The 23,244-nt window shown below is 59.7% G+C and overlaps 2 protein-coding genes across 2 annotated transcripts; one reads left to right on the forward strand and one right to left on the reverse strand.

Moving 5' to 3' along the window:
- Positions 1-460: 460 nt before the first annotated feature.
- On the forward strand, positions 461-7,018 carry ENDOU (endonuclease, poly(U) specific). Its single transcript, XM_048928632.1, has 9 exons — positions 461-619; positions 4,051-4,185; positions 4,323-4,352; positions 4,501-4,672; positions 5,409-5,608; positions 5,688-5,801; positions 6,013-6,119; positions 6,405-6,547; positions 6,739-7,018. The coding sequence occupies exons 1-9, from the start codon at positions 553-555 to the stop codon at positions 6,851-6,853; spliced, it is 1,083 nt and encodes a 360-aa protein (XP_048784589.1). The 5' UTR covers positions 461-552; the 3' UTR covers positions 6,854-7,018.
- An 11,582-nt stretch (positions 7,019-18,600) lies between these two features.
- NEUROD4 (neuronal differentiation 4) lies at positions 18,601-19,593 on the reverse strand. The gene has a single exon (XM_048928655.1). The coding sequence runs from the start codon at positions 19,591-19,593 to the stop codon at positions 18,601-18,603; it is 993 nt and encodes a 330-aa protein (XP_048784612.1).
- Between the last annotated feature and the right edge of the window lie 3,651 nt (positions 19,594-23,244).

Here is a 23,244-nt window from a genome sequence, read left to right on the forward strand (position 1 = left end):
GGTCAGGATGGGTGCTGCTGGAGGGGTCACAGGTTGCATCCACTGGGCTGGGTGCTGTTCAGAGCAGGGACATCTGCTTGGGGTGGGGGTTTGGAGGGGGGTGGTCGTGGATCTTGCTGGTGGTGATGAGGAGGGGGTGGGCAGAAGGAAAAGGCAGCTCCCAGGGCTGCACGCAGGGCTGGTGGCGGGGCTCTCTGGGGAAGCACAGGCAGGGGGATGCGGGGATGCAGTGACACCAATACCTGCCCTGATCCCCCTTGGAGGTGAGGACCCCCCCTCCCAACCCCCCCAAGATGCTTTCCCTTTGCTCCACAACCGTCACCCTGGGGAAGTGCAGACAGAGAAGTGGAGCAATCCCAGGAGCTGGAATTACCAGCCCTCCTCCCACTCTGGGCAGGCTGTAATTAGGACACACACGTAATGAGCTCTGGTGAAGTTGGGGTGCAGCCTGCAGTGAGGTCCTTGGTTTCACCAGGCTCCTCCCTCCGCTCTGGGGACCCGCATATAGCAGGGAGAGCTCAGCAGCACCCACGTTACTGCCAGAGAGCTGAGATGCTGCGAAGCACCGGGATGATGAAGGCCTTCATCCTCTTCCTCTGGGTGGGAATGGCCTTGGGCTGTGAGTACCAGAGCTCTGCGTGGGGAGGGGGCCGCACTGGGCTGAAAGAAGGGGGGATTTGGGGAGTGGGGAGCTCAGGGTGCACCAGGTGCTTGGAATGGGGTCGGATCTTTCCCAAAGAGTGGGGGATATTTCCACGCTGGAGGGTTTCCCTGGGGTTTCTGCTGGTGATGGAATGGGGGTTGTCCTTCTCTTGGCTGGGTTTTGGGCACGCTGCCGTGCTCTCCTCCTGCAAACCCACCTTCCCTCTGCTCCTTCATCCTGGGAGAGCAACGAGGGCGATTTCTCCACTTCCTTACCCACAAACCTGCTGCTGGATGGGGGGTGGTGGAGCCCAGCGGCTGCGAGGCACAACATGAATCTGGATGTTTTGCCCACGGCAAGCACCAGCCAAAGCTCCCAGACAGCACAGCACAGCCACAGAGCAACACCAGCACAGCCACACCAGCACAGCTCCAGCGTTCAGACTGGAAGCACACCAGGATGCTTTGGGGCTCCCAGCACCCCAGGCTCTCACCTGGCTTCACCTCGAGCCAGCTCACACCTCGGGCAGTGAGCAAAGCAGTGTGAAAGCTGTCATCACCTCCCTTTGCATCACCAGAACTGCCTGCAGCTTCCAGAGCTGCGAGCATCCCGGGTCGACAAGGCAGCACCTGTGGGACAGGTCTGGTGGCAGCGGGTTTGGTCACCCCATCATCGGTCACACAAGAGGTGCTTGTGGAGCTCGGGGATCATCCTTGCAGCTGTTGGTGTGAGTTAAAGGGCTCGGCCCCGCTCTGTATGGCCAGGAGCTGCAATGCAATGCAATGCAATGCACAAAAAAAGGGTTTGAGAGATGGGGCAGAGCAGGGCTTAAAGGATGCATGGGCAGGGATGGCAGCTGCAATAAGGAGCAGCGCCTGAGCATCGTGCTTTTGGCTCTGCTCATCGGCACGCCGCACGTGATGAGCTGCTGCCGCTGCTGCATTCTTGGATGAAGCGTGGACCTGTGGTCTGTTCTCGAGCAAAGGAGTTTCATCACCATTCTGATGCTGTGAGCTGTGTCTGACGCTCCAGGAGCAGGCGGCTCAACCCAGGATGAGCAGTGAGGAGTTTTGCAAGGCCAAGGTGTAAGAGGAGCTGCTTCCACGTTGGGCTGCCCGTGAGGAGTCACCACGTTCTCATCCTGATTAATGACCCTCGTGAGGAAGCACGGCTCTGGCTGAGGAGCTGAAGGGCTTTTTGGCTCCATGCAGGCAGAGTATCCACTGATCTTGGCACAAACTCAATGCAGACTCCGTCGTTTGGGGGCCATCCTGAGGATTTGGCTGCCAAAACCACATCTGTCCTCAACTTGCCTCATTTGGCAACCGTCGGGAGAGGATTCTGCCGGGGGAGGGCAGGAAGATTGAGTCCTGTGTAGGGGAGTGATGGGCCAGAGATGAGGGCAGGAGGACGAGCCCGGGTCTGTCCACACAGATCCCAGCATCTTTTGGGCACAGCATCCCCTGGGCACAGCATCCTTTGGGCACAGCATCCTTTGGGCACAGCATTTTGGCACAGCATCCTTTGGGCACAGCAACCCCTGGGCACAGCATCCTTTAGGCACAGCATTTTGGCACAGCATCCTTTGGGCACAGCATTTGGGCACAGCATCCTCTGGGCACAGCATTTGGGCACAACATCCCATGGGCACGGCATCCTTTGGGCACAGCATTTGGGCACAGCATCCCAATGGGCACAGCATCCCCTGGGCACAGCATCCTTTGGGCACAGCATTCGGGCACAGCATCCCAATGGGCACGGCATCCTCTGGGCCCAGCATTTTGGCACAGCATCCTTTGGGCACAGCATTGCACAGATGCACAGATGCTGAGCACTGCAGGACACATCCCTCTCCTCCTGACCTCCTTCAGCACTGCCAGCTCTCCCTTTGGTTCTTCTCCCCAAAGAGTGTTCCAGCAGTTCTAACGTAACCATGAAGAGTTGCAGGCTGCCCTATGGCTGTTTTTAGGTTCAAACCTGGTGAGCAAACACCCTCCTGCAGCCATCCCACTGCAGGGAAAAGCCTGGGATGCTGCAGCTCTTCTTGCACCTGAGCCTTGGAAGGGAACGGCCGATGCTGAGCTCTCTCTGAAGGCTCTGTGCAGCTCCCAGCCCTGCTGAGCTGCAGTGCATCCCAGTGCTGGGCTTTGCCATAACACGCTCAGGGAACTTCTCAGCGCTGACCCACGCGTGGGCAGTTCCTGCCTTGTGCAATCCCTCCATGGCTGCAGCTGGAAAATGAGCCTGGATGTGTCATTCGGGGTGACTGATCCCCACTGGTGCTTTGGGAGTGAGAGGGATGGAAACAAGACGGGGATTGCTGCTGCTCATCCCCACTGGGGCTCCAGACCTGCTCAGCTGGGTGACCTGGGGGCAGATGGAGCAGCGCTCACCTCAAACCACCGGATGGGACGAAGTAGAACCACGGGCGAATCTCCTCCAGGAGCACCCCAGGAAGCCAAGCAGCACTCAGCAGTGCACAACCAGAGGTGCTGAGGCAGAGCTGTTCTTCCCTCCCACCACCCCCTGTAGTTTGGCAGCTCCAAAACAGCAGAACTGGGGCGAAACGCACAACAGCAGAGCAATGGATGCGGTTGGAGGGAGAAATCACTCAGTGCAACACTCAGAGGTTGGATTTGCCAATGCTGTCTCTCACCTTGGTGCCATACAGCACCCTGCGAGGGCCCCTCGTCCTTTTGGGACACGACGTTGGCGCTGCTCATAGCACAGCTTGAGGCTCAGCTCTAATTTTAGGTGCGTAATGGAGCTGCATGATGCACGGATGGTGTAAATAGCTCAGCAAGGAGTCCCCTGTTTTCATTGCGAATTGCAAATAAAGGCGTCTGGAATGCGGTGCTGCTCTGGGCCATGGGCTGAGGCGGGCATTAGTGGGTGAATCAGGGCAGGGATGAATGAAGGAGCCAGGAAGGCGCTTCCTGGTGCCAAGTGGCCGCAATGTCTCTGTAGCTGAATGACCACAGAGAAGCTGTCCTGAGGACTCACCTGATCCAAACCCAACTCATCCATCCCAAAGGTTCCTGAGTAAGCTCCAGCCGTGGAGCTTGGTCCGTTTTGCTCTGCCAAAATGGGGAGGGAATGATGTCAGGGCGCACAGCCAGCACTTTGGGCACTGGGATGCTGCAGATTGAGGGGCTGCTCAGCCCCACAGCAGCCAGAGCTCCTCTTCTCCCCCCTGCACACCCCCAGTGTGGCTGTCCCCATGCTGTCCCTTTGTCCCCATGCTGTCCCTTTGTCCCCATGCTGTCCCTTTGTCCCCATGCTGTCTCCTTGTCTCCTTGCTGTCCACCAGGACCCAGAAGGAAGATCCGCTCCCGGATTTGGGTCTGGATGGAGCAGGGCTGCTGGCTTGCCCCACATTACCACACTGTTATTTCTCTCCCCCAAAGCCCTGTACACGGACCCCGACTCCTGCAGGGGACGTTGCGAGGAACCCTACAGCCACGAGGATGAGTGCCACTGCGACGCCGACTGCTGGAGCCGCAACAGCTGCTGCTGGGATTACCTGGAGCACTGCGGGGAGGGTGAGCATGGATGGGTGGGCAGCACCCAGCAATGGGGTGCAGAGGGCTGAATGCATCCTCCTGCGCTGCTTTGCCGTTGGGTGCACGGTGCTGGGCGCAGCTCCTTCACCCTGAGCTCTTCTCTTGGCTCTGTGCAGGTGAGGAAGCGGTGCACAGACGTGCTGAAGGTGAGCAGCGTCACCCCACAGGGATTGCAGGGAGCAGCATCGCACCTGAGGGCTTCTACCCCAAAAAGGAGGGCTTGGTGCTGGCTGGGAGCAGCCCTCCATGCTCTGGGGTCATGCCATGCCCCCCAGCTCCCATCTCTCTCCTCAGAGCACTTCTCCAGCAGCCACGATGCCATCAGCGATGAGGAGCTGCTCCACGTCTCCGAGCAGCTCTATGGGGCGGATCACAACAAGGCTCAACCCAAAGACATCACCATCAACCCACAGCACCAGGTTGACCCCGACCAAACGGGGCTCCAGGAGGATCACTCCCCCGAGCCGTGAGTGTGTTTCACCAGTGCACAGCCAGGAGGTTGGGCTGGATGGTCTTAAAGGGCTTTTCCAGCCTTAATGATTCTATGGTTCCAAGGGGATGCCGTGGTCAGGACCCCAACAGCTGGGCTTGGGGGCAGGGATGGTTTTCACTTGGGGTCTCAACTCATAGAGCTGGAGAATCATGGAATCATTCAGGTTGGAAAAGACCTCCAGGATCTCGAGGTCCAACCCCAGCCCGTCCCCCCATGCCTGCTGACCTCGTCCCCAAGTGCCACATCCTTGCCATTCCTTGTCCCCTCCTGGGTTGGTGGCCCCACCACCTCCCTGGGCACTCCATGCCAATGCATTACCACTCTTTTGGAGAAGAAACTGTTTGTAATATCCAACATGAAGCTCCCCTGGTGCAACCGAAGGCCATCATTTCTCATCCTCTCCTCACCCCAACCTCCTTTCAGGGCGCTGTTGAGAGCAATAATGTCACCCCTGATCCTCCCTTTGAGAGTGAACCACCCCAGTCCCCATCACATCTGTGCTCCAGACCCCTCCCAGCTCCATTCCCCTCTCTGGATGCACTCCAACACCTCCATGTCTTTCCTGGCTGGTTGCTATGACCCAAGCGCAGCACTTGGCCCTATTGAACCTCATCCCATTGACCTCAACCCACGGATTCAGCCCACCCGGACCCCTCTATAGGGCCTCCCTACCCCTCTGCTCCCCAGCTCACGTCCTGCTCTCTCCCAGGCTCTACGCATACGTCAACGAGAAGCTCTTCTCCAAACCCACCTATGCCAGCTTCATCCGTTTGCTGGACAACTACCAGAGGGCGACGGGTCGTGAGGAGGAGGTGACGGCCGAGGAGCTGCAGGAGCAGAACGTCTTCCTCCGGGAGGTGATGAAGACAGAGCTCATGAAGAAACTTTTTGCTTTCCTCCATCAAAAAAGTGAGCGTTGGATCAAGGCCGGGGCCGGCCGTGATGGGGTCCGTGTGCTGATCCAGCAGCTCCTTCCTTCTGCATACAGATCGTTACGGCTCCGAGGAGGAATTCCTGCAGGATCTGAAGGAGATGTGGTTTGGGCTCTACTCCCGAGGTGATGGAGAGAAGGACTCCAGCGGCTTCGAGCACGTCTTCTCAGGTGGAGCGCACCCCAGCAGGATGGGGAACGTGGGGCGGCTCCTCGGGGTCCTGGATGGGGGATTTGGGTTGGGTTGGGGGAGGCAGAGTGGAGCAGAGCTGGGATTTGGGGCGTTCGGCCCCATCTGAGCACATCCCTGGTTTAAGGGGGGCAAAGCTGGGGGATTTGGGGTGAGGGTGCCCGGCTCACCTCGATTCTCCTTTGTGTTTAGGGGAGATTAAGAAAGGGAAAGTGAGTGGATTTCACAACTGGATCCGCTTCTACCTCCTGGAAAAGCAGGGACTGGTCAACTACTTCAGCCACAACTTTGATGGGCCGGTGAGCCATGCCATGGGGCAATGCAGGATTTGGGCAGGGAGCGCTGACCCCACTCCATCAGCCGCATCCCAAGACCCCCAGGATGTGGGGCAGAGCTACTCAGCCTGCTGCGTCCCCGTATAGGGACCTTGGGACGGAAGCAGGGTGGGCAGATCCCACTGCAATGGGCGAATGGGGCAGATGTGGGGCTGGGAGTGACCTGCTTGGGGTGCAGCCAGGCTTTGCTTGGCTCCCATGCCCTGCTATGGAGGATCTCATCCCAAAACCCCTTTCTGCTGCTTCCAGTGGGACACCTACCCTGATGTACTGGGGCTGCAGTTCAGCTGGGACGGCTTCTACAAGGAGGTGGGCTCTGCCTTCATCGGCTGCAGCCCCGAGTTTGAATTTGGCATCTACACATTGTGCTTCATTGCCCGACCTGGGAGGGCGTAAGTACTGCGTCCGTCTGTCTGTCCTCTGGCCACAGAGCCGGCGGCGCCTTCCTGTCCCACTCTGGATTTGGGAAACCCTATGGAGCAGCTGAGCCAGGTCCCACTGCCCTCAGCTTTGGGGTGGGGTTGGAGGCGTGGGGACACCCTATGGAGGCGATGGTGTGGGGCAGAGCTGTATGTCCCCACAGATGTCACCTGAGCTTGGGTGGCCACAGCGTCAGCATCCAGACCTACACCTGGACCAAGTCCACCTACGGCCATGGCAAGAAATACATCGCCACTGCCTATGTCATCTCACCCTGAGCCCATCCACGTCCCGGCCAGGAGGAACGGGGCGTCTGCAGCCCCTCTGCTCCGGGGCCATGGGCAGCCCCACAGCACGGCCCCCTATATGGGGCAGGAGTGATCCTGCCCTAGGAGACGGATGGCCACGGGACCTGTGTGGAGCAGGACAGCCCATATGGAGGCTGTGGGGGGATGGAGGTGGCAGCCCCGGTGCCATGGAGTGTGGCACTGCCTGCTGACAGCAGGAGAGCCGGGGAGCTGCGAGGGATTTGCAGTGGACAGAAGCAACCTCAAGTGGAATAAATACTGAGGCTGGAAGGAAACGCCTTCAGTTCCTCACTGCTGTGGGTCAGGGTGGGTTTGGGGGCCTCCGTGCTGCTCACCCATCTGGAGCAGCACCCCAAAAATTGTCCCCCACCCCTCTTTCTCCCAGCCATGCAGCCAGCTGGGTGCTAACGGGCTAATTCCTGCTCCAGTGGGTCCTGCCCCAAGGAATTGCCCCACTGGGGCCCTCTGAGCTTCTGTGTCCCTCAAGCTGTGTCCCTGAGGCTGTATCCCCTCCCCAAGGACCATCGCAGGGGAACTGGGGGCTGCCTGCACTGAAGCCCAGCTGAACTCTCCCCAGAGACCCCCAGCTCTCCCCAGTGCCCCCCAGCACAGAGCGCAAACCCAGGAGCCCCGTGTGCAGCTTGTCCAAAGGAGACAACACCTACTGTAACTCCATCCCCCCATATCCCCACAAAACCCCCACACCCTGGGGTTGACAAAGACCCCAAAAACTGTGCTGAGCCCCCTCAAAACCGCTCCTCCCCGTGCTCAGCCTCACACGTACACCCTCTCCTCCTCTCCTTAGGATTTCGGGTGCTCCTGGCAGGACAGCCGCGAGCAGCAGGGCAACTTTATGTGTGTATGCGTGTGTCCCACCCTATTTACATCCTCCCCCCCCCCCCTATTTACATCCTTCCCCCCTCCCCCCTTTTGCAGCAGCACGGGGGTCCCAGGGTGGGGATGCTGCTCTGGCGGGCAGCACTGCTGAGATTGGAGCTGCCCGACAGATGGCGGCTGCAACAGTTCCTGGCGGAGGGCTGGGCGTCCCCGCGCCATCTGCCAGGGGTCACAGGTGACCCCCCAAACCCCGCCGAAGGGGAGGGGGGCATGCCAGAGCGTGATTTATAGGGATGCACTGGGGAGCGTTGGGGGGGTGGGACGGCCGGGTGCGGGGTTGGGGGGGTTGGATCTCTCTCTCTTTCCCCAGCTCTGTGCCATGCATTCGGACGCATGCAGCAGCCCAGGAGCTGCGGGGGGATGCTCTCCTGCTGGGGTGGGTTTGCAGGGGGCAGATTGCACAGGGCAGAGCGCAGGGGGATGATGATGCCCGGCGTATCTGCTTGCTGGAGCTCACCCTAAAGCTTTCTGGTGGAGCTGTCGAGGCAGCTGGTGGCGGCTGCTTGTCGCAGGGCTGCCCTGGCACAGCACCCAGCTCCTCCTCCCCAACCCCATCCTCCACGTGCCCACCTCAGATATCCTCCCCGTGTTGCCCAACTGCCCTTCCCTGTCCATCCAGCAGGATCCCAGCACCGCGGAGGTTGCAGCTCTCCTCTTTGCAGCTGCAGGGCACCCAGGGCTGATTTCCCTGCAGCCGTTTCTGGGGTGAACGGAGGCAAAGCCCAGCAGGAACAGCTCACCCACCCCGCTCCCATTCTGCCGCGATGGGGATGGGGTGAAGTGCTGAGAGATGCTTGGGGGATGCTGGGGAGCTGCTATTCACTTTGGCTGCATCCAGGAGGACGTTCCCTTGTTGCTGCAGACTCCGGAGGTGCAAGAAGGAAGGAGGAGGGCACGTTCCTGGGAATCAGCTTCGTCTGGAAGCTGGCAGCCTGGACCTGAAGGCTGCAGATAACACCCAGCAGCAGAGCACAGCCAGAGGGTCAGTGTGGGCACAGTCCCTGCTCCAGCCTTGACCCACAGCATCCATAGGGACGTGGCCAAGGACCTTGAAGATCCATTGGGGTCCGGCACACTGTGCGCTGCTGGAAGGGGCCCCAAGACCTTCCTTAGGGCCACCCCATCCCTCCCCGTCTCCCCGCCCTGGGGACAGACTCTGCAGAGAGGAGAGGAACCCCCAGAAAGTGTTGGGAAATGAAACAAAACAAGCGGAGAAGAAAGGGAAGGGCAGGAGCAGGGCGGAGAGGAGGGGCAGGTGTCAGCAAGCTGCCTCCAGCCATCTGTTGCCAGCTTGGGGACTCGGGGCCCCCCCAGAGCTGCGTCTGATGGGGACGATGCTCAATCTCGGGGGGGACACGCGGCCGCATCCCCCACCTGAGCGCAGTCGGGGATGTGGGGCTGAGAGGGAGTGTGGGGGAGGCGGGGGGGCTGCACCCAGGAGGAACGGGGCCGTCCCCGCGGTGCCCCACAGAAACTCGCCTGGCAGATGTGCCCCCTCCTACAGTCAGGGTTATGCGAGGCGAGGTTGAGAGAGCAGCCCTGACATGCGGCTTTGGGGGATGCGCAAAGGTGACGGGCATCATGCAGAGGGGCTGCGGGATGCGGTGAGCACCTCTAAGCAGGGCACCGTGTCTGCATCCCCAAATGATTCCCCTGGGTAAGCTGAGCGGCTCCAAACGTGGGCAAGAGGCCTCCAGGAAGGTTGTCCTCCTGAGGGACGATGCTGGCATGGGTCTGCCCCACACCCCATGGGTCACCCCTACACCCCACAGCCAGACCCTGAGTGCCACACCGTCCCCATGGGAGCTTTGCAGAGTGAAGATGAGGAGGGTCCCAGCTCCTTGTCAGCCCTGCTTGTGTGTGTTTGTGTGTGGCATCCTAATCCCAGAGGCCGTGGGGAGCGGGACGCTGAGCTTTAATCCCCTTCCGTAAGCGATACGGCCCTAACTGCCCCGATGGGACTCCGACCACATCTGGTCACACACAGCCCACAGGGCTGCCCGGCACGGCGCTGCGCTAAGAGGATGAGGATGCAGAGGGGGACAGGATAAACCATTTACGCCGCGGGCGCTGTTCTCTCGGCGGCGATCAGATGTCAGAGCTGGGGCTCCATCTGGGCACGCGGCACCTCGGAGGCCTCCCTCCTCTCTTCTTGTCCCGTGCAAAGAGCCCCACGTCATGCAGCCACCTGCCATCCTGCTCTCTATGCTCGGTGCTGTGGCAGAAATGCCCCCTCAGCAGCCCCCTGCCCTCCCAGCACCAACCCCGCGCTCTGCCCTGTGCTGCAACGCTCAGCTCTGCGCCAAGGAGGGAGATGCTGTCCCAAGCATGGGGAGAGCAGGAGGGGGGCTCAGAAAGCTGCTATCCCTGCCCTGAGTAGAGGAAATGACCCCAAATAAGCTCAGGTGTTCCTTTAAACATCCTAGAACAGACCCAGCGGCTGTGCTCCCTTCTCCCCCCCGTTCATTGGGGGATGTGGGAGAGGGGCTGAATCCTGCTGCCAGGCTCTGGGCACCACGAATCCTCCTCTCACAGCTAATGTTTCCCTCTGGGCTGCAAACCCAGAGCCCCTCCTGAGGGGGCATCGCTGGCAGCTGGGCTGGGGGCTGCGCTCAGCGCCGGGTTAACGAGCGCAGCCCCACAGCGCGGCCGTTAGCGCATATGGGAGCGTGAGCGGGGAGCGACGCGTGCCGGGATCCTGGAGGCGTTTGGGTCACAGCTCCCTCTTCTCCATCACTTCTCACAGCTGCAGGCTCGGTTCCAGCCACAGTGTGAGGGCAGCAACGGTCCGGAGATGCTCAGAGCCACCCCCCTGCATCCCGTTGCATCCCTCCTGCATCCCTTCTTCATCCCCCACATATCCTTCTTGCACCCCCCTGCATTCCCCCTACACCTTTCCTGCATTCCCCATGCACCCCTCCTGCACCCCTCCTGCATCACCTTCTTCATCCCCCTGCACCTCCCATCCACTCCCCATTGCATCCCCCCCCTGCATCTCCCTACATCCCTCCTGCATCCCCCCCCATATCCTCCCTGAACCCCTCCCCCCCCCGCATCCCTCCTGATCCTCCTGCACCCCTCCTGCGCCCCTCCTGCATCCCCCCTACACCTCCCACCCACTCCCCATTGCATCCCCCCCTGCATCTCCCTACATCCCTCCTGCATCCTCCCTGAATCCCTCCTGCATCCCCCCCATATCCTCCCTGAACCCCTCCCCCCCCTCCCACATCCCTCCTGCATCCTCCCTGCATCCCCCCTACACCTCCCATCCACTCCCCATTGCATCCTCCCTGCATCTCCCTACATCCCTCCTGCATCCCCCCTGCACCTCCCATCCACTCCCCATTGCATCCCCCCCCTGCATCTCCCTACATCCCACCTGTATCCCCCCCATATCCTCCCTGAACCCCTCCCCCCCCCACATCCCTCCTGATCCTCCTGCACCCCTCCTGCACCCCTCCTTCATCCCCCACTCATCTTCCCTGCATCCCCCCTACATCCCTCCTGCATCCTCCCTGAATCCCTCCTGCATCCCCCCTGCACCTCCCATCCACTCCCCATTGCATCCCCCCCTGCATCTCCCTACATCCCACCTGCAACCCCCCCATATCCTCCCTGAACCCCTCCCCCCCCCCACATCCCTCCTGATCCTCCTGCACCCCTCCTTCATCCCCCACTCATCTTCCCTGCATCCCCCCTACATCCCACCTGCATCCCGCCCCCCCCCCCCCCCCGATCCCTCCCAGCACAGAGCAGGGGGTGTGGATCAGGCACACTGATGGGATGCTGCTCCCGGTGCTGTTGACCCACAGCTGTCTGCAGCCGTTGCAGAGCCACAGCAGTTGCCGTGAGCTGTGACCAACGGCCAGGGCTGACTGTGTCCCCTCTCCCCATGTCCGTCCCCCCCCCCGTCCTCCCCCCCGGTGAGGGACACCCCATGGGGACGCGGAGCAGCCAACTGTTCCCCGCTGAGGCCGGCGGGCCGCAGCCCGGGCTAATCCAATCCATCAGGGGGGTAATGAGCTATGAAAGTGCGGATTCAATTAAGGGGGATTGCGACGGAAGGCAGAGCCCGGTGGCAGACGGAGAAAGGAGAGCTCTCCCCTCTGAAAGGGTCCATCTGTGCCGCCGGGTCCCGTCTTTGTGCTCCCTGAAAGGGACAGCGGTGCACAAAAGCGGCCGCAGAGGCTGCGGTGCTCCCTATTTCCCCCCGGGGGGGAAGAAGGGGGGGGAAACTGAGGCACGGAGGGGAGAAGGAAGCAGCACCAGGTTGGGTTTGGGGAGCAAAACGCACGGCCTTATGGATGCATGCTGGTTTGTGGGTGCTTTCTATTTCCTCTTGGAGCTGGGGGTCCCTTGGTGGGTTCTCCATGGCCCCGTTGCCCAGACGAACCCCCAAACTCTGTGCTTTGCCCCCCTACATTGAAGCTCAGTGCCTCAGTTTCCCCATCTGGATGGGGGATGCACCCAGGGGTGCGTGCAAAGCCTTGAGTTCCAACCTCCCCTCAGCTCCATGCATCCCTGTGGGATGAGCCTAGAAACCCCCCCTTTTTTTTCCTCTCTCCCCCCCCCCCTTTGGGGGCTCTTCATCAGAGAGCCGCCCCCTGATTGCAACCAGGGGGGGATTGGGATGGGGACGAGTTTAAAGACAGGATTATTCCTGTACAAATTCTGATTAAACCGTCCCCAAGCCCTCCTGCTACAAGATTAAGCAGAGCTCTAATCTCACCCGAGCAGCAAGACTTCGTCAATAACTCCAAATCTCTCCGCTGTTAGTTTATCTGGTGGGGATTAAAGCAGGGAGGTTCCTGAACTTGTGTTATAACAGTATTGTTGAAAACAAAAAGAAGGAAAAAGGGGGGGGGGAAAAGGAACGTGGGTGTGCTGGGCAGCGCGTGCCAGCCTGCATTGCCTCGCAGCCAGGGCTGGGGCTGCTCCATGCGTGCTGCTCTATGGGGAGCACAGAGCTGAGCCCTGGTGGCACCCAAAAGATGTCTTATGTGGCTCAAGCATGAGATCTGAGCGCCCCATATGAGGGTGGGAGGTGGGGTTTGGTCCCTCCTTATCCTGCACACCCATCCAGAGCATCCTAAGGTCGGACAGCCCCACCAGGGCTGGGGAAAGGCCAAGCTGAGCTCTGGTAGGGACGTTCCCCAGGGTGCCAGGTGGATCCGTGGCATCTTCAGAGCTCCCTGGGTCCCGTGGCAGGGTGATCCCCACTCTCAATGGGGCTGGGAAAGGTGGCTGTGCTGGGATGGCTCTGGGATGTGGGGTGTTTTGGAGATGGGGGAGGTTCTGGAGATAGGTGATGCTACAGAGATAGGGGATGATTTGGATGCTCTGTAGGTGTTGAATGTTCTGGGGATGTGGGATGCTCCAGATGTAGGATGCGGGATTGCCCTGGGAAATGGGTTGGCCCCAAGATGTGGGGTGTTGTGGAGATAGATGTGGAATGCTCCAGAGCTGTGGAATCCTACAGAGATGCCGAATGTTCTGGAGATACGGAATTGCTCCAGGGATGCGGGATGCTCCAGATGCAGGATGTGGGATGGCTCTGGGATGTGGATTGGCCCCAGGATGTGGGGTGTTGTGGAGATGAGAGATGTTCTGGAGACATGGGACGCTCCAGAGATGCTGAATGTTTTGGAGACATGGGATGCTCTGTAGCTGTGAGACGCTCTGGAGATGTGGGATACTCCAGAAACGTGGGATGCTCTGGAGATGTGGGACACTCCAGATGCAGGATGGATGGAGCAGATGCTGGGGGAACGCCGGCCCTAATCCCCTGGCCCCGGCCCCGCTGCGTAAACACTCTGTACAGCTTTGCAAACAGATTGAAGCACGGCTGATCTGGAGCACGGCGTGGAGCTTAGGGGCTTCATGGAGCCAGCGATGGGATTTAGGTGAATTCCCCACGCTGTGCTGTGGGATATGGGGACCAGCCCAGCTCAGTGGGGCTGTGGGGATATGGGGAGGGGGCTGGCTTTGCCCCGATCTCCTGGCCCCCAATAAGGCATGGGGGGAGGTAACAACAGGCATGTATGGGGTTGGAGAGTGCTGCCCTGAGGAGATATGGATGGTTTCCATGCCCTCAGGTCAATGGGAATGAGGTTGCTCTGGGGGTGATCTGATCCCAAACCCCTGTGCCTTTACCTCCTTTGGGTCTGTGGGCATCCTCCACCATTTGGGGACACGTCTGCAGCTCAGATCCCGGGCAGAGGGGATCGGGGGGCTCTACCCAACCACACGTCCACCTCCAGCACCATGGAAGGAAGAAGTTCTCCCTTCAGACAGCAACAAGGATGGGTTGGGTGCTTTGTGCCACGCACGGTCCCAGCTTTGCACCACCCCATTTTAACCCCATTTAACCTAATTGATGCCCGTGCTGAGCCAATGTCCCAGCAAACCCCACGCACCCGGCTGCTGTCCTCAGTGCCACCACGGTGTCCCCTTGGGGACCACGCACAGCTCCTCACCCATGGGACCACGCTGACCGAGCTGCCAAAATCTGCTGTCCCTTCTCTACCTCCCCCTGGGGGGGGGGGGGGAAAGACGATTAACTCGAGAACCAGTCTGATATTTCGGCTTAGTGGGAAAATCCTCGTGGTTTCCCAAGCTGGCCACATTAGGAGCTCAGTGGCTCACGGCGTTATCAGATTACAAACAATATCAGAATTACAGCTTTTAAAGCCGGGTTTTACAGAGGCTTAGAAATTATACAGCCACCCCATAGGGGAAGAGGGGCGGTTTGGGGGGTGGGACCCTCCGGGAGCACCCAAAGGAGCACCTAAAGGAGCACCTAAAGGAGCACCTAAAGGAGCACCCAAAGGAGCACCTAAAGGAGCACCCAAAGGAGCACCTAAAGGAGCACCTAAAGGAGCACCTAAAGGAGCACCCAAAGGAGCACCCAAAGGAGCACCCAAAGGATCTCCCTGCTGCATCTCCAGGGGTGGCTGTCACATAGGATCATGTCTGTGTCTGTTTGGCTGTGTGCATGCATGCATGTGCACAGGTGTGTGCATGCATGAGCACATGTGTGTGCATGCACATGCATAGGTGCATACACGCATGTGCATCTCTGCCACGACCCAGGACCACAGGTAAGGAAGGTTTGCGGGTCTGTGCACGCGTGCATCTACATGTGTGCAACACACAGCAGTGCAGGAGGCTGTGAGTGTGCACACACATGTGCACACACGTGTGCCCGCATCCCTTCCTACGTGCAGATCCGTGTCTCGCTGTGTGACAAAACGTGTGCGTAATTCCTGCACCCGCACCAGGAAGGTCATCCTCACCTCTGCAACCACCCCATGTCTGTGCTGCCCCATCCCTGCTGTGCGCCCCACGCACACCCATGTCCCCCTCTGAGTTGGGGGCGCAGGAGATCCCCCATCACACGTCCCTTTGCAGAGAGGCTGCAGCTGCTGGCCCCCCCGGAGAGCCCCTCACCGTGCGCAGCTTGCAGGGATGTGACACTCAGTGGCTCCCATCGGGCTCAGCGCAGCAGCCGGCGTGGGGCTGGGGGGGACAGGGAGGCCCAGAGCTGCATGGGGACACGTGGCACGGCCCCACACTGGGGGATGGAGGGAGGAGATGTCCCCACGGCGGCCAGGAGCTGCTGCGGGTTTTGGGGACAGCTGTGGGGCACAGGGATGCGGGAGCAACGCGCTGAGCATCAGTGCAATGTACCCTGAGTGTGGATTTGGGGGGGGGGGGGGGACACTCGTGTGCTCACCAGTGCAGATCTGTATGGGAGAGTGCAAGAGGACCCGTGCAAAGCGCTGCCTGCACGTGGCAGTGCAGGTGGGGTGTGCATGGGCAGGTCCGTGTGCCACCCTACATGCGTGTGGATGTGCACACGAGTGTGAGCTGAGCGCCCTGTGAGCACCCCAGTGCAGGTGACAAGGGACAGAGCCATGGGGAAGAGCTGGGAGTCAGGTGCCACCATCCTCACCCCTCCATCACCACCCTTTGTGGGGACCCTCCTGGGCCCATCCTCACCCCAGCACCACCCAGAACCACTCACCCCATTGTTATCCCCCCACCCTGGGGACCCTCCTGGGCCCATCCTCACACCAGCACCACCCAGAACCCCTCAACCCATTGTTATCCCCCCTCCTAGGGACCCTCCTGGGCCCATCTTCACCCCAGCATCACCCAGAACCCCTCACCCCATTGTTATTCCCCCCCACCCGAGACCCTCCTGGGCCCATCCTCACACCAGCAGCACCCAGAACCCCTCACCCCGTTGTTATCCCCCCCCTCTGGGGACCCTCCTGGGCCCATCTTCACCCCAGCACCACCCAGAACCCCTCACCCCATTGTTATCCCCCCCCTCTGGGGACCCTCCTGGGCCCATCTTCACCCCAGCAGCACCCAGAGCCCCTCACCCGATTGTTATCCCCCACCCTGGGGACCCTCCTGGGCCCATCCTCACCCCAGCACCACCCAGAACCACACATCCCATTGTTATCCCCCCCCCCTAGGGACCCTCCTGGGCCCATCTTCACCCCAGCACCACCCAGAACCCCTCACCCGATTGTTATCCCCCACCCTGGGGACCCTCCTGGGCCCATCCTCACCCCAGCAGCACCCAGAACCCCTCACCCCATTGTTATCCCCCCCCCCCCCCCCCGGGGATCCTCCTGGGCCCATCCTCACCCCAGCCCACCCCCCACTCAAGGAGCTCCCACCCCCTCCATAACCCCAACACTTCACCTTTGGGATCACACCTCCCACCGGTCCCCCCCCCCCCCCCATCACCACGCTGACAAGGAAAGCAACAGCCCCCAGGGCGATGCTGCTTCAAACAAGACCATGACTTTATTATTTGAGCTAAAAACCCGGTTCTGCTTTCTTTACAAAAGGATAAACATTTTCTCTCCGTACAAAAGGGATCTGGAGGGGCTGGGGGGGGGGAGGGGGGTTGGTGGACAGGGACCTCCAAATTCCCACCTCAATACAGAACGCCTCTGTATGACGGCGAGGTTTGGCCAGCCGGGCTCACCAGGCCGATGGGATTTGAAAAATAGCGGCCTGGATTTTGGTGAAGAACACAAAGTATTGCATAGCCTTCAAAGTTATTGCTCACAGAAATAATCAGGGATGAGCTGGGAGCTGCTGGGCACCTTCCGAAGGGCAGGAAGTATCAGCATTAAATGCAGAGCTCAATCGCGGTGATGGGTAACCCTGGGGTTGAGGGCTGGGATTGCTCAACGGACAACGGATCATCGGGGCAGGAGGGGGGGGGGGGGAAATAAATTAAATAAATAATGGCTAATAAATAATCCCAGAGTTGCAGAAAACACGATGCAAACCCCCAGCAACGAGCCGGGATGGAGATGGGAAAGGAAGAGGAGGGGGGGGTGAGGAAATAAATCACCTGCACCCAGAGTAAATAATAAATAAAAGGGGGGGAAGAAGAAGATGCACTTCTTTGGGCTGGAGGTCTTCAGGTACAGCCAGGGTCGGGGCTCGGCCCAGATATGGGCACCCATAAAGGCGTCACATCACAACCGAGGCACCACGAGCGAGCAGTGGGGCTCAGGAGGAGAATGGAGTCCTAAAATGATGCTCAGGAGGAGGATGGAGTCCTAAAGTGATGCTCATAAGGATGGAGTCCTAAAATGATGCTCAGGAGGATGGAGTCCTAAAATGATGCTCAGGAGGAGCATGGAGTCCTAAAATGATGCTCAGGAGGAGGATGGAGTCCTAAAATGATGCTCAGGAGGATGGAGTCCTAAAATGATGCTCAGGAGGAGCGTGGAGTCCTAAAGTGATGCTCAGGAGGAGGATGGAGTCCTAAAATGATGCTCAGGAGGATGGAGTCCTAAAATGATGCTCAGGAGGAGGATGGAGTCCTAAAGTGATGCTCAGGAGGAGGATGGAGTCCTAAAGTGATGCTCATGAGGATGGAGTCCTAAAATGATGTTCAGGAGGAGCATGGAGTCCTAAAATGATGCTCTGCAGTTTCCCACCTGGCCCCACGACGCCATCACTCTGGTTGCATCTCTTATAGAAAGAGCCCCACGCTGTGGCTGATCTCTCTGCCCCGAGAGTCTGCGTCTGCCTCTGTTGCTCCCTGAGGTTGGGATGGAGCTGAGGGTGGTGCGAGCCTGGCCGGATCACGATGGTGGGGTTCTCCGTTGGGTGGGGAGCATCGTGGAGGGGAAAATCCCATTGGATTCTGCAGGCAGTCCTGAGAACCCATTGGGGAACCTCAGCACCAGTGGGGTGTGGGGAAGGGGCACGGGCTGGAGCCCACCTGGTGCAGGGCACATTGCACACAGCACCCCACTGCCCCAAGGATGGAGCTGGGGCCATGCGGTGAACCAGAGCTGTGGAGCAGGATCCCACAGAGCAGAGTTGGGCAGCGCTGTGGGGAGAAAAAAGCTCCTCCACGAGCATCACTGGGGGACGGGGAGTGGGGATACGACCCCCAGGCTCCTCCATCCCAAAACGGGTTCAGCTTCTGGGGGAGAAAACCCACAGATACAATCACTCCTCAGAGCCAGGGCTGCTTCTGAACCCACATCCCCCCACGGAAAGGTGTGATGTTCAGTGGAGGCATGGGGCTCTGCAGCGCTCTCAGGGAGGGTTTGCACGACTCCTGGGGGTGGCTGTGAACAGCAGCACGGTGACACGAGCGGGAGGGGATGGGAAGGCCATGGGGCACGTCCCATGGGGTTGATTGCTCAGGAGTCCACCACACTGCCCCATAGCAGCGATTTCCTCACTCCGGTTGTGTCCCATCAAAAAAAAAAGGAGCTCCTCAATGCGGCCGATCTCCGCGCCAAGAGTTTGGCTCCCACTTTGCTTTGCTACTCGTTGAAGATGGCGTTGAGCTGAGGCCCGGCCACGTGGTGAGGGTAGGACTCGTAGCTCATGTCTATGGGGATCTCATAGCGGGGCACTGCGTTTTGGAAGTGGGTGGGATGTCCGTGTGCCCCAGCCAGGCTGACCGAAGGGTAGTGAGCCATGAAGGCGTAGGGCTTATCCAGCTCTGGAGAGCCGTCCTGCTTCAAGGAGAAGTTCCCACTGATGCTCAGGGGCGGCGTGAGAGGACCCTCGTAAGGGGGAGTGGTGCAGTCGGGGGGGTTCCCAAAAGATGCATCCACCAAACTCTTGAAGGCGGGGGGCTTTAGGTGCAACAGGTGGGTTTCCATCGAGCCGTAGGGCGGGCTGGGCAGCCCTGGGGATTGGTAGGCGAAGGAGTGGCTGGAAATGGCCGACTCGCACGCGGGGGTCTTCTCCTCGTGCTTCTCCAGGAATAAGGTCTGCGGCCCCAGCTGCAGGCAGCCGGCCACCAGGTTGCTGGTGGGCTGGGATAAACCTTTGCAGAGCATTTCCACGAAGCTCTTTCCTTCCGGAGTCTGCCCCGTTTCGAGCACCTCTGACAGAGCCCAGATGTAATTCCTGGCCAACCTCAACGTCTCGATCTTGGACAGCTTCTGGGTTTTGGAATAGCAGGGCATCACCCTCCTCAGGTTGTCCAGGGCATCGTTCAGTCCGTGCATCCGTGTGCGCTCCCGAGCGTTGGCTTTCACCCGCCGAGCCCTGAACCTCTCCAACCTGGCCTTGGTCATCTTCTTCTTCTTTGGTCCTCTTCTCTTCGGCTTCTCCCCGTCATCCTCTTCCTCCTCTTCCTCCTCAATGCTGTCGTGCTCTTCGTTCAAGCCCGGCACCAACCCGAAAGGCCCTTGCCTGCCGTTCTCTGCCTTCAGCTCATCCTTGGAGCTCAGCGCATCGTCCATCCAGCCCTGGGTGCCCACCAGCTCTGCCATTTCCTTGGGCTTGGCGTACGCCTTCGTCATCTCTCAGCTCTGCAGCGGGGGGACAGGAGATGTTAGCAGGAACACGGGGTCCATTAGGAACCAAAATCACCCCCCCAGAGGGACCGACCGCCTTCTGTCCACCGGTGGTGCCTACAGCATCTGTCTGCCTGTCTCTACAATTACCTCCAGTGGGTTTTAGGCTGGGCTCATTGTCGCAGCATGGGGCACGCAGCACCCCAGGTATGATTTTCCCTAGAAGGTTGAGTTTTGGACAACATGAAGGGGCAGTGATCAGCTCTCCGTCTCCCATCCAACATGCTGCAGCAAGGGAGGATTTTCCTAGGGGCTTTCTTAGCAACTCAACTTACCGGAGGTAATTTGGGGTTATTTGGGGTTACTCTCACCCTGTGAGTTCGGCTGGCAGCCTGACCTCCCCATCTCCTCCAACCTGAGCACGTTTTATCAGCACATCCTTCGCCTCTGCCCTCACAGCACAAAGCAGCCGCGGTTTCGCGTCCGTCAGCCCCTCAGATCCTGTCGCCGTGCCCGATTCATTTCATAAAGCTTAACATCTAAGCAGCTTTCGCCGAAAGTGCGCTGCCCAAACCCTGCCTCCGCCACCCCATCCGCCCCACGTGGAAAATCCCACTTTTAATACGAGAGGTGGGGCCGGATTAAGGGTGTTAATGACTGCGCACGGCCGCCGTATCCCAGGAGGACCGCGCGGCCCCAATGAGCTCTCAGGTGGAGCAGTAGGATGGGAGACCATCAGATGCTTTGAAATCTGCTGTGGGGAGGTGCTGAGGGAACATCTGGGATGGAGCTGCTCCTGCCTGCGTCCTGGTGACGCCGCCAGCAAAGCATTGGGGCTGGGAGCCCCAGCGCTGCTCTCTGCGCCCCTTTGCAGAAAGGGAACGGTTTCCAATTTGCGGTTTTGGAGACTTTGCTCTCACTTTTATTCCTGCAGAATATTAATAATAATAATAATAATAATAAAGTAGACAAGGAGGGAACTGCCTGATGAAATCATTGTGGTTGCTACCCAGTTTTTCAATGAGAAGAAGGAGAACTGGGAGCCCACTGTGGGAAGGGAAGCCCTCCAGCCTGCTTTGTTTGGACACCTTTGGTGTTGGATGCCTCCATCCCATCTGATCCGAACCAAACACCAAACAAAACCCACTGCAGGAGCAAGCCTGTTCCAACTAAAACTCAATCTCCAGTTTGCAATGGCTCAGCTCTCCTGCGTGCTCCTCGCTCTCTTGCTGTGTTCTCAGCCACTGAGCTCCCAAAATAAGAGGGTTCCACTTCTATTCCATTCCTGCAGGACCAGGAATTGGATTTCAGCCCTTGCTTCCAAGAGTTCAGGACAAAGAACTGCAAAGCCCTTGGAGTGAAGACCCTGACCTCAATCTGGACCACTGAAAGCAGAAGAAACCCAAGGGGAAAAGGGTCCTGGGAGGATGCTGGTGTGAAAACCAGGCGCAAAACTCATCACAGAGCAGAGCAGGAGGGACAAAACACCCAGAGGAGGAGCACGAAAATTAGAATTTACTCGACAGCTCTGTGCTGCGTCCTGCCCAGGAACTCAGCAGGATGTGGTCCAGCTGTACACAAACACAGCGTGCAGAAAACACAGCAGCTGCCATTGAGAGATGCTGCTCCTCCAGCCCCAGCGTGGCCATGGGATGGCCGTGGGGGCACTGATGTCACCGAGTGCAGGACCCAGGAGCTCCTGCAGCCCCAATCCCACTCTTGGTCTCAGTCTTGGTCCCAGTCCCCTTCTCAGCCAAGCAAGGACAGAGAAGAGGGGATGCGATGGATTTTGGAGGAGGGGAATCCGCTCAAGGGCATCCCTGGACCCCTGGAAAGGTGAGGGGAAGATGGGGGTGCTTTCATCCATTAAATTCAGCCTGGCTTCGGGATGCAGCACTGCAGGTGGGGATGGGAAGAGTTCGTGGGTCCCCATCCGAGAGCTGAGGAACAAAAGCTGTCAGCTGGGGCGCATCCCCATCACCTCCATCACCTCCAGCACGAGCATCGGCTCAGCCCCGACGTGATGGGGAAGCCGGATCCACTGCCAGGCAGAACGGGGGGGGGGGGGTCGCGATCCGGCTGTGGGACCTCAGCTGGGAGGCAGACGGACCGGGGGAGGGGGGACCAGCTGGGGCCGTGCACTCCGGGTGCTGCCTTGGGGCAGATAGAAGTAACCCCCCCGCCGTCCCGCCGTCGGGGATGCACGGAGCCGGGCGTGAAGCCCCCATCGGAGGGGTCGTGGTGTTCCCGGGGGTCCCGGTCCACCCTTACCTGGGCACCGGAGCGATTTCCCCGCTGTCACTCGCTCATGGTGGCTGCAGCCTCGGGGGTGCGGACGGCACCGGCGGCTTCTCAGCTCCGCTCTCGGGGCGGTTTTGAGAGCTCCGCGTCGCCCGCGGCTCCTGCAGTGCCGCCGTTCCCCCTGACTCCTCCTCCGGGGGGAGGTGACGGATCCCGGCTCCTCCCGCTGCCCGACGGGGCCCCGACGGCAAAGCACGGCTGGGTGCTCCGGGATGGGCACCCCGAGCGACCCCGGGTGGGTGAGCCTTGGATGGGGATGAGAATGGGTTCCTCAGGATGGGCATCACCGGGTGGGAGCCTCCAGGTGAGCACCACAGGGTGAGGAGCCCCAGATGGGTACCCTCGGATGGGCACCCCTCGATTGGAACCTGTGGATGGACACCTCCAGGTGGGTAACCCAAGGTGAGCATCCTCAGATGAGCACCTGCTGGATGGGGCACCTCCTGGCTGAGCTCCTTTGGATGAGTGACCCTGAATGGGCACCTCCAGATGGGCGCTATGGGGTAAATATCCCCATATGAACAGCCCCAGATCAGCACCTCTGGAAAGACACCCTTTGATGGGTACCCCGAGATGAACAGCCTCAGATGAACAGCACCAGATGGGCACTGTGGGACGGGCACCCCCAAACAAGAACCCTGGGGTGAGCAAACCCAGCTGAGCACCTTTGGATGGGCACCACTGGATGAGCAGCCCCAGATGGGCACCCCTAGATGGGTACCCCCAGATGAGTACCCCTCTATGGGCACCCCCGGGTGGGCACCCCTCTATGGGTACCTTTCTATGGGCACCCCCAGATGGACACCCCTCTATGGGTACCCCTCTATGGGCACCCCTCTATGGGCACCCCTAGATGGGTACCCCTGAATAGGCACCCCTAAATGGGTGCCCCCAGATGAGAACCCCTCTATGGGCACCCCCAGATGGGCAACCCTCTATGGGTACCCCCGGATGGGCACCCCCAGATGGACACCCCTAGACGGGTACCCCTGGATGGGCACCCTCAAATGGGTACCCCCACATGAGTACCCCTCTATGGGCACCCCCAGATGGGCACCCCTCTATGGGTACCCCTGGGTGGGCACCCCTAAATGGGTACTCCCAGATGAGTACCCCTCTATGGGCACCTCTCTATGGGCACCCCCAGATGGGCACCCCCAGATGGGCACCCCTAGACGGGTACCCCTGGATGGGCACCCTCAAATGGGTACCCCCACATGAGTACCCCTCTATGGGCACCCCCAGATGGGCACCCCTAGACGGGTACCCCTGGATGGGCACCCTCAAATGGGTAACCCCACTATCAGTACCCCTCTATGGGCACCCCTCTATGGGCACCCCCACATGAGTACCCTT

Source organism: Lagopus muta, chromosome 28 (genome assembly GCF_023343835.1).
Source record: "Lagopus muta isolate bLagMut1 chromosome 28, bLagMut1 primary, whole genome shotgun sequence".
NCBI lineage: Eukaryota > Metazoa > Chordata > Aves > Galliformes > Phasianidae > Lagopus > Lagopus muta.

Coding starts and splice junctions, on each gene's coding strand:
- ENDOU (XM_048928632.1), top strand. CDS start 553: ATGCTGCGAAGCACCGGGATGATGAAGGCCTTCATCCTCTTCCTCTGG. Junction 4,673..5,408: donor GAGGATCACTCCCCCGAGCC/GTGAGTGTGTTT, acceptor GCTCTCTCCCAG/GCTCTACGCATACGTCAACG. Junction 5,609..5,687: donor TGCTTTCCTCCATCAAAAAA/GTGAGCGTTGGA, acceptor TTCTGCATACAG/ATCGTTACGGCTCCGAGGAG.
- NEUROD4 (XM_048928655.1), bottom strand. CDS start 19,593: ATGACGAAGGCGTACGCCAAGCCCAAGGAAATGGCAGAGCTGGTGGGC.